Below are 11,010 nucleotides of genomic sequence, written 5' to 3'. Positions count from 1 at the left end.
GATGGGGTTCTATGGAAGGAATGTTAAGCATTGATAATTGGGTGCTCGTGAAACAAACTTTTGGAATGTATTAATATTATCTCATTGTTGTAAATCTTGTGGTTCACTTGTACTTACTTACTCAAACCTATGATTTCACCAACGTTTTCGTTGACAGATTTCTATGTTTTTCTCAGGTCCTTGAACGATACATGATACATGCTTCCGCTCATTATTTTGATACTTGCATTGGATGTCGAGTATATATGCATACATGGAGCGTCTTTTGGCTACTTTTAAATTGTGTCGCATAAGTTTCATTTGTACTTATAACTTTGTAACGTAACTTGTGGTGGAAATATTCTTGTAAACTTTGAACAATCTTTACATTTGAAATGAATGCGACATATCTTTTGGTCAAACGTTGTTTTAAAGACTTATGACCACGTAACGGGACCTAAGTAGACGGCGCCGTCAATGGCGATTTGGTCGGGTCGCTACAGACGAACCGAAGTATGTGTGTGTCATCGATGACGAAGATTTCCCCAGAAACAAGTTACATATTACTTGTCCTCCGGTTGCTAACATATTTGAAACATCGGACAAAGTTGGAAGAGTGAGTGTAATCGGTGCCTCTCACGGATTATTGTGTTTAACTGCATATGTGGATATAAATTTGGATCAAATGGTTACCAAATATTGTATATGGAATCCCATATTACAGAGATGTATTGTTGTTAATTGTGGTAGCTTGTCATCTGATTGGTATTTTGGTTTTGGAGTTAATCCAGAAAATTATGATTCTATGCCTGTTAGATCCAACAACTTGGAAGCTAGTGTTTATAGTGTAAGCTCAGGTGTTTGGAAAATTATAGGTAGCTATAACCCTTCTTTAATATCAACAAATCGGGATCTGAAGGCTAACTTAGTTATAAACGAGAATATATATTCTCATGGTTATGATACTAGTAAAAGTAAATATCCTGAACATGATGAACACAAAAATAATACATTTGATGTGTCAAGTGAAGTATTTGGAGTAGTAAATCTACTAGTCGAACTAGCACGCTCTCGAAGCTTGAGTCTGTCTTCGAGAATGGGGTTGCTTGCTTAAATTCATTATCGTGTAGAGGAAGGGCAACAAGTTTGTAAAGTCCAGATTTTGAAGGAGGATGGTGATCTTCAGGAACTTTATTCTTTTAAGTCATCACGCGATGAATATGATGATGATGTTCAAGGATTCAATAAGAATGGTGAACCGATATTTTTAAGGTGGTCACAAGACCCACCACGATTCTCCGTGAGCCTTCTCTAGAAATAGAGAATCGTGGTGGGTCTTGTGACCACCTTAAAAAAATCGGTTCACCATTCTTATTGAATCCTTGAACCTCATCGTCATATTCATAGTGTGACGACTTAAAAGAATAAAGTTTCTGAAGATCACCATCCTCCTTCAATATTTGGACTTTACAAACTCGTTGCCCTTCCTCTACAGGATATCAAAACAAGTAACCCCATTCGCGAAGACGACTCAAGCCTTGAGAGCGTGCTAATTCGACCGGTAGGTTTACTACTCCAAATACTTCACTTGACACATCAAATGTAATAATTTTGTGTTCATCATGTTATCATAATCGTGAAAGTATATGATCCCGTTTATAATTAATTTGGCCTTCATATCACGAACCGTTGATATTAAAGAAGGGTTATAGCTACCTATAGTTTTCCAAACACCTGAGCTTACACTATAAACACTAGCTTCTAAGTTGTTGAATCTGACAAGCATAGGATCACAATTTTCTTGAATAACTCCAAAACCAAAATACGAGTCGGATGACAAGCTGCCACAATTAACAACAACACATCTTTGTAATATGGGATTCCATATACAATATTTGGTAACCATTTGATCCAAATTTGTACCCACATTTGTATCCACATATGCAGTTAAACACAATAATCCGCAAGAGAAACTAATTAAACTCACTCTTCCAACTTTGTCCGATGTTTCAAATATGTTAACAACCGGATGACAAGCAATATGTAACTTGTTTCTGGGGAAATCCTGGTCATCGATGACGCACACATATTTCAGTCCGTTTGTTTCATACCTAAACACCATATGTTCCTGCTTTATGTAATTGTGGATGAAATACGAGCTTTTGATGAGGCCATTTAAATTATTTGAAACTTGTATCCATCTAGTCACAGTTTTAACATGAAGCATTTCTAAGATCGCTATTAATTCATCCATGTTTAAGATTCCATAAGTGGAGGACAAAATAACAAAATTAAAAGTGACTACTAATAAGCCATAAAAAATAAGGGTAAAAAAATTAAAAGAATCAATAACAAAGGATATTCTTATTGTTGTTGTTGAACTTGTTGCTCTACGAGTTGGTGTTCAACTGGTACCATGGAAACCAAACAAACAATATTAAAAAGTCAAGGGAACAAACCAAACCGTAATAAAAATAGAGTAACTGCTAATAATAAGCCATAAAAACAAAAAGGTATAAGATTTGAAAGGAATGAATAAATAAAGGATATTCAACTAGAATATCAGTAGTGTATCCAAAAAAGTAGACACTGCCAATCAGTCCACCCATGAGAAAGCTCCAAATCTTTCTCAAAAACCAAATCAAGATTCATTTGAGTTGCACATTCGGATGATAGTCTCCCAACAACAAATTTCTTATCGCCAATGTGAACCATTACAGAGATGTTTTTCACATTCTTCCTATTCTTTACCTCCCCAAGTGCAACCTTCATCAATCAATTCAATACATAAATAAACATATTATCAAAAAAATCTATCCATCTATCGATAACATTCTATAAATCATGAATTTTAATCCAACGTGTCTCCCTCTAATGACTTCTTAATTGTGATTAGTGACATGAGTCATGACAATCTCCAATGACAATTCTAATTATATTATATTTTATATTATACTATATATCTAAAAGAAATAGACTAAATGAATAGTCTACTTCACATGTCTCATACATTTGCCACAAAACTTTCGATTTTTACAATTTCACCCCAAACTCTATAATATTTAACTTTATATCTTTCACAAACTTACCACATACTTCTCGCACTTTCTAATTTAACCACAACACTTTTCATTCACTATAAATCCACCTACATTTGCCACAAAACTTTTGATTTTTACAATTTCACCCCAAACTCTATAATATTTAACTTTATATCTTTCACAAACTTACCACATACTTCTCACACTTTCTAATTTAAGCACAACACTTTTCATTCACTATAAATCCACCACACAATCTCTCGTTATCTAAAAAGTATTCAAAATTATTATTATTATTATTATTATTATTATTATTATTATTATTATTATCATTATTATTATTTATTGTTATTGAATATCGTTATGTACGTCTCACTTTATTTATTGAGCATTTGGGTCTTTTCTCTCGACAAGACGAAAACTAAAATAAAAAATGATGAATAATTACTTTCACACTTATTACAAATCAATCACATAACTATTTTGGGTCCTTCCTCGACAAAACGGAAAATAAAACAAAAAAAATGATTAATAGTTACGTTCTCAATAACTAGCTATGTAATTAATGTTAATCAAGGGTGAAAAACCGGCCCAGAGCCAGGTTAGGTTAAACTAGTTACTCACTAATCCACGCTGTCATTCTAAACAGGGGAATGAATTCACGCAGAAAAAACCCCTAATCGCTATACACAAAATGCTCCAAAAAAACCCTCATTGTAATCGATTCCGATTCTACTCTCAAATCCCAACATCTTTAATATCTAATAAATCCTTCCGTTTCTTTGTGTAAATAAGGCATTTTCTTTTCTACAATCAACAGATTCCCATACATCAATTACTGGGTAAAAGTAAAAATCTTTGATTAGGTTTTAAGAACACACTGAAGACTTTGATTTCGCATCTCTTTCAATCCACAAGCACAATCAGGTTATTCACATATACTTATTTATTTATTGTGTAAATTAAAATTTGCTGTTAAAGTTAATGTGATTTATTGTTTTGTTATGAATTTAATTTCTTAAACCCTTGATTTTTTTGACGATGTGAATTTGAATTTTAAAATTAGGGTTTTTTTATTTGGTTATATGTACGCTTATGATTCAAAAGGTTCAATCAGTTAAAATTATAATCGTATAAAATCTCTTTGTCATGGTTTTTATGAGGTTTTATTGGTCTTGATATAAAAGAAAAACTCTGTAGCTTTTAACTGATTCATCTAGGTAATCTCTTTATCTGTTTCCAAAATGTTTAATTTTTGATAATTAATTAATTTGTATGCCTCTGTATCAACATAAAAAGTGCATATCATATTCAAATGTGTTATGAATGCAACTATAATAGCATGACACAATAACAAATACCATGACAATTAACTGAGATATCAAGTTGTATGTAATATCATATTCAAATGTGTTATGAATGCAAGTATAGTTGCAAAACCTGCAGGTCTGATAAATATGTTTGGAATCTGTATACAATTCATAAAATATCTATGTTTCTTGCTAATTGTGTTTCTTCCTTGGTGGTGTATCTTTGGAAATTAGGAAGCAATTGCATATAATATGATACAATCCTTGGCCTAAAGGTATGTCTACTTTTTTACTCCATCTAATATAGTTTGAGTACTTTTTTACTACTAATTATCATCTTTACTTTGTAGTTACACGATTTGAAATTTTCGTTTTTTGCAGCGGTCTAGCATCGCATATTTTCGTTTTCGATTGTAGGATTTTTTTATATCATAAATTGCAGCTTTTGATAACACCCGAATAACGTTTTATTAACTAATATTGATCATGCTTTGTTTTAGTTTTGTATTTAAGTTGTTGAGGGAGTTTAATTTTTACACCTTTTGGACATGTTCTTTAAATTACGATGTTTGTTATTTCCGTTGCTAATTGTTGGTTATATAATGATACGTGCATTTGTGGAATTTGTCTAATTTTTCAATAATTTCAGCAGTACCAACATCAGAAATAAGTTCATTTGGCATCTGAGGATCAGTTTCAAGGTATGTATCACTTTTGTTGCATATATGATACATATAGGTGTTTGTGATAATGCCCGAGTGAAAGTTGGTATATGCATTTTATGTGTATTAATTGTAGTGATGGTAGACAAAAGCCGGCTATGACATTTGAGGATCCATTTGTACAAATCCAGGCGTCTACAAACAACAGTTGAATTAATGACTTGAATAGTCTCTCCGCTCTGTATTCAAAATTCTGTTAGTTTCTAAAATCTCGAACTTCTACTTTGTATCAACCCAATGGTGGCAGCAAACAATTCCAAATATCACTTCTTTATGTCTTGAGATGTTTACCAAATTCGAGAAGGAATGTTATCACACTTTGTCCAATTCATCTCATACAACCAGCTATGCCCAAGAGTTCATTCATCACACTATGCACAAAATACGGACTAAAATTCTACACATCTACAAAATTCTGGGAATATTTTTTGAGTTCCTCCAACATTGATGCTAGGTAAAAACAACTGTCTGTAAGTTTGATATTGAAACTGATTGCATTTCCTTTTTAAGCCTTATGCTCAATAAAACAAGAACATGGTAGGTATGAAAATGTGGTATTATGTTACTATTTGAAGTAATATTTGTAACCTTTTGGGGTTGATGAAGTTTCAAGATGCAGCGAACTTTCAAAGGCACATTCCAACTGTGAAGACAGTAATGAGGTTATTGAAGTCCAAAATTATTGGATCTCTAAACCAAGTTCGAAATTTCCAAGGTTATGCCAAAAGAAGGTATTTTCACATTCGGTTAAACGTATTTGTTTCGAGTTACATTTCGAGTCACACTTAGTAGTTTTGTAAGTGACAAAAGAATAAATTGAGAATAGTGTTATCAGCTCATTCTCATCCTTCTTCCAGTCTCATCTTATTTTTGTTCTTTGTATGTGCATATCACTCAATTCACTATGTACGCTTAAGCCATTTGCTTTTACAGAGGTATTCAATGGACACTGTGGTAGGGATGAAGAATAAGATGGTTTTGATGATAGACGTCCACCAACGAAATATAAAGCGTATCACTTTCAAAGGGAGTGATACTGAAATGTGAGTAGTGTTAGCTGTTATAGGTTTTTCTTTTTACACATCAATTGGTTTCTTTTATTTTGTTTATCATTATCATCAATATCTAATTTATTGTTAAGGTCACTATTCAGCTTGAAGCTCGAAACAATTTTGTTACTTGAAAGGACCGTTCCCTTAAAGGTACACTATCAATATTGAAATTACATTATGGTAATCACATTGCACACGTTCGTTTCAAGCCACAGACAAAAGCAACACACAATTGACGGATACAGTCGAATAGTTTTGTTTCATTCTGTCATGCTCATTTTGTACAAATTTGTAATCAGTGTATCTAACGAATTAGCGTTTCGACTAAACCGTGTAGCATAACCACGATTTTTTTAGCACATCGGAACATCTTTGCCGCAAGGCGCAGACCACCTCTACCCACCAGCTCGAGCATCACCAGGTCAGCACTTCTTTTTCAGAAACATCATTCAATTTCATAAAATTTGATCAATTTGAGACTTGCTTAAATTGGTTAATAGATAGGTCATAGGTTAACAAAATTCGACCACCATTGACTGTTTTATCAAATAGTCAGCTTGATTATATGATCAAAATTGAATAGCTTATTATGAACTTAACGAAATAGCCAACTTAAGTATCCGACCAATATTGAGCGAATTGGTTAATAGATTGGTTAGTCAACTTGATAAAACCGTTTAGACCAAAATTGAGTACTTGATCAGGTCAATAAAATTTAACCAAAATTGGGAACTTGATAAAAAATTGAGAATTTTATCAAATAGTCAACTTGAGTATTTGATCAATTAATCAACTTGAGAACTTGATCAAAACTGAGTCGATTTGTTAATGGATTGACTAACAAAATACAACCAAAACTGACTCTTTGAGTAAATTGTTTAATAAAATTCGATCAAAATAGAATATTTAAACAGATTGCCTTGCTTACCATTATAAGAAAAGGCTAGGAAACTTGATGTTCATATTGTGATTCATAATGCATACAAATGTAGTAACATCAGGTTTTTATATTCAAAATTTAAAGTGATGAGTTGAATATCAGTAATGTACATCCAATTAATCCAGTTTGTATTGTGGAAGAAGTAAAAATGATGGTGGATATATCAATCTCCTTTACAAATGTATTTGTAAGCATTGTGAATACGCTTTAGAAAAACTGATCTTTTTAATCTGACCCATATTATTTCGGTTTAAATTTAATTGTATGGCATTGTATACAGATATAGGTGGCGGTAAAATTGGTCCTTCAATAGTGAATATGCAGCTCTCAGGTGTCAAATATAGGAAACCATCTAAAACTTCATCTCGAATCTAAAGGTAATGGGAAGATTTTCATGTCTCATTGGCAAGCTGCAAAGTGTTATATTTCATGACTAAATCTAAAATTTCATCACTAAACATTAGTGAAACACTCCTGTTCCTGTTGCTTCTTCATGCGAACATTCCCGTCTCAATTTGTTTGATTACGAGCTGCCGTGCAACGTAAAGACTCTTAAACATCATGAGTGTTTATACAAATATACTTAAGGAAATTATTTTTATTTCAAACATTACTTGTGATACTGTATTTATCATACTGCTAATTGATATAACATTTTATGTTTCAATTTAGTTTGACTAAGAATCCCCGTGCAACGCACTGGCTCTTAAATCTAGTATACATATATAAATACACCTACCTTTTATACATATATTGCAAATTCTACCACATTTAAGCACACAAATCAAAACATCCATATCATGACATATTATTTTATTATCATAAACTAAGATTCGCAATCTTATCAATAGTAAACACACCAATTAGTATGGTACAGTGAAAATAAGTTTATTTAAAGCACTTTACTGAACTGTTTTTGTTTATTTAACCAGTTTCTTACAAAATTATGGCATTATATTATTGAAAAGTGACAAGAATTTAAAACGTTTCAATTGTTTAAAATCATGTATATGTCCAACTGTGTGAAATTAACTATAATCAACTTTATTAAAAATAAAAATACCTGAGAAATACGAAGAATCTTGGAATCAACGGTGACCTTAAGGATTTCATTAGCATTAACCTCAGCACCTGATTCAATTTGTACAATTTGAAATGGAAAACTCGTAAGAATAATAATACTTTATGAGAATTACAATAAGGTGATTTTAATACTAAACAAAGAAGATTACCCCAAAATTTGAGTGAAGATAAACGAGTACTCCTCGAAAGTTCCACTGAGAGCGTTGGATTCGATTACAATCGAATGTGAAGTGAATGTTTTAGGTTTTCTACGGTTTGTTTGTGAGAAGGAAATATATGTGTGTGATTAGAGAAAATTGATCGGATAGTTCCTGTGGTTTGTAGCACCCAGTGTCGATAGACAAAGTTGGTGAGTTGAGTGAGGATAGTCCCTGTGACTTAAAAGTGGAGCAAGGATAGCCCAGTTCACTAACACTGCTAACCTTTTCCGTTAAAACTGAATCATGAAGCATGTGAGGGTATTTTCGGTATTTACACGTATTTTCAGTTTTGATTATTTTTTACACGTATATTCTCATAACAAATCACAACTCACAAATTAAAACCTACACTTATTCAAATATTAAATTCATAGTCAATTCTGCTACAGTGCTCGATATTCCTAATGATCAAAAAGTGATTTCCACCCACAACAATAAAATATCATATTCAATTCTTTATCGCTACAGTGCCGAGTTCCTTTTATTTTCTAGATCTATATCATCGATTGACATCAGTGATGGTTTTCTATTGAGATTGAAGATGAATTAGTGATCTATCATCAAATCCGATTGTTCGTGCATCATTACAACAACTACAACATCACAGATTCATAGTGCTTGATCTAGTGTTCTTCATTCATCGACCAATACTCATAAGCTTGAGGTCTCTGGAATGATTCAAACGGTCTCAGGTCAAATTGAATGTGTTTCTGGAATCCTCTTGCTTCGTTTATGCTTCGTGAATCCACATTTCAAGTGGATTTTCATATTTGAAGTCAGATTCATCTAGTCAACGTTCGTGCAAATTTGGTCAACAAATCAATTCGAGCATTGTGTGATGCTTCAGGTTGTTTAGATGATTGACGAAGCTTCTATGGATGCTTCTAAGTGTTTTTCATGAAGCAATCAAGGTCTACAAATGAGTGAATCACATTTTCAATCTTCATGTTGAATATGAAGAAAAAGTCACTGGTCATCGTATTTCTCATCTTTAATGGTGGATGCTCGCCGGATTTTGTTTGTGTAGTGGGTATTATTGAACCCGGACTTTGGCTTATGGATACCGAAGATCTGCTTGATTTTTTGTTCCAGATCTAAAGGTGTGTTTGATTTTTTTTTTTCCAGATCTGAAGATGTGCTTGATTTTTATTCCATATCTACTTTAAAACATTTTGTTCAAGATCTGTTTGATCTCGAGTAAGAGATGTGTTTAATTTTTCCACTTATTTATGAAGTATTTATATTTATGAAATGCAAAATGAAATTAAATGAAAAGGTAGGGAGGAGATGAAGATGATAACGAAAGAAAAACATGTAAAGGAAAAAATGTAAAGGGGAGGAGGGAACTAAATACCGAAAATACCCTCACATGCTTGGCACATGATTCACTTTTAACGGAAAAAGTTAAAAGTGTTAGTGAACTGGGCTATCCTTGCTCCACTTTTAAGTAACGGGGACTATCCACACTCAAATCACCAACTTTGTCTATCCACGCTATGTAGTGACCCGAACTTTTCCATGTTTATATATATTAATTGAGATTGATATTTACATGATTAAATGTTTCCAACATGTTAAGCAATCAAACTTGTTAAGACTTGATTAATTGAAATATGTTTCATATAGACAATTGACCACCAAAGTTGACCGGTGATTCACGAACGTTAAAACTTGTAAAAACTATATGATGACATATATATGGATATATATATATATATATAGTTAACATGATACTATGATAAGTAAACATATCATTAAGTATATTAACAATGAACTACATATGTAAAAACAAGACTACTAACTTAATGATTTTTAAACGAGACATATATGTAACGATTATCGTTGTAAAGACATTTAATGTATATATATCATATTAAGAGATATTCATACATGATAATATCATGATAATATAATAATTTAAAATCTCATTTGATATTATAAACATTGGGTTAACAACATTTAACAAGATCGTTAACCTAAAGGTTTCAAAACAACACTTACATGTAACGACTAACGATGACTTAACGACTCAGTTAAAATGTATATACATGTAGTGTTTTAATATGTATTTATACACTTTTGAAAGACTTTAATACACTTATCAAAATACTTCTACTTAACAAAAATGCTTACAATTACATCCTCGTTCAGTTTCATCAACAATTCTACTCGTATGCACCCGTATTCGTACTCGTACAATACACAGCTTTTAGATGTATGTACTATTGGTATATACACTCCAATGATCAGCTCTTAGCAGCCCATGTGAGTCACCTAACACATGTGGGAACCATCATTTGGCAACTAGAATGAAATATCTCATAAAATTACAAAAATATGAGTAATCATTCATGACTTATTTACATGAAAACAAAATTACATATCCTTTATATCTAATCCATACACCAACGATCAAAAACACCTACAAACACTTTCATTCTTCAATTTTCTTCATCTAATTGATCTCTCTCAAGTTCTATCTTCAAGTTCTAAGTGTTCTTCATATATTCTACAAGTTCTAGTTACATAAAATCAAGAATACTTTCAAGTTTGCTAGCTCACTTCCAATCTTGTAAGGTGATCATCCAACCTCAAGAAATCTTTGTTTCTTACAGTAGGTTATCATTCTAATACAAGCTAATAATCATATTCAAACTTTGGTTCAATTTCTATAACTATAACA

General features: G+C 32.2%; 1 protein-coding gene and 1 long non-coding RNA gene across 3 annotated transcripts; one reads left to right on the top strand and one right to left on the bottom strand.

Moving 5' to 3' along the window:
- Positions 1-2,102: 2,102 nt before the first annotated feature.
- LOC139896112 (uncharacterized) lies at positions 2,103-8,396 on the bottom strand. The gene is made up of 3 exons (XR_011776129.1): positions 8,277-8,396; positions 8,144-8,175; positions 2,103-2,745 (listed from the first exon to the last, which is right to left on the bottom strand). It is a non-coding gene; the product is annotated as an uncharacterized lncRNA (long non-coding RNA).
- LOC139896111 (uncharacterized) lies at positions 3,639-7,583 on the top strand. Of its 2 annotated transcripts, none has more exons than XM_071878696.1 (8): positions 3,639-3,947; positions 4,565-4,605; positions 4,983-5,031; positions 5,129-5,506; positions 5,659-5,783; positions 5,986-6,095; positions 6,194-6,254; positions 6,442-7,583. In XM_071878696.1, the coding sequence occupies exons 4-8, from the start codon at positions 5,500-5,502 to the stop codon at positions 6,613-6,615; spliced, it is 477 nt and encodes a 158-aa protein (XP_071734797.1). In that variant the 5' UTR covers positions 3,639-3,947; positions 4,565-4,605; positions 4,983-5,031; positions 5,129-5,499; the 3' UTR covers positions 6,616-7,583. The 2 variants fall into 2 exon arrangements, with proteins under 2 accessions (XP_071734797.1, XP_071734796.1); XM_071878695.1 differs by having other exon boundaries at positions 4,980-5,031.
- Positions 8,397-11,010: the final 2,614 nt, after the last annotated feature.

The sequence above is a fragment of the Rutidosis leptorrhynchoides genome, chromosome 3 (genome assembly GCF_046630445.1).
Source record: "Rutidosis leptorrhynchoides isolate AG116_Rl617_1_P2 chromosome 3, CSIRO_AGI_Rlap_v1, whole genome shotgun sequence".
NCBI classification, from domain to species: domain Eukaryota; kingdom Viridiplantae; phylum Streptophyta; class Magnoliopsida; order Asterales; family Asteraceae; genus Rutidosis; species Rutidosis leptorrhynchoides.
The sequence above is the reverse complement of the archived record's forward strand: the minus strand, read 5'-3'. Positions and strand labels throughout refer to the sequence as shown.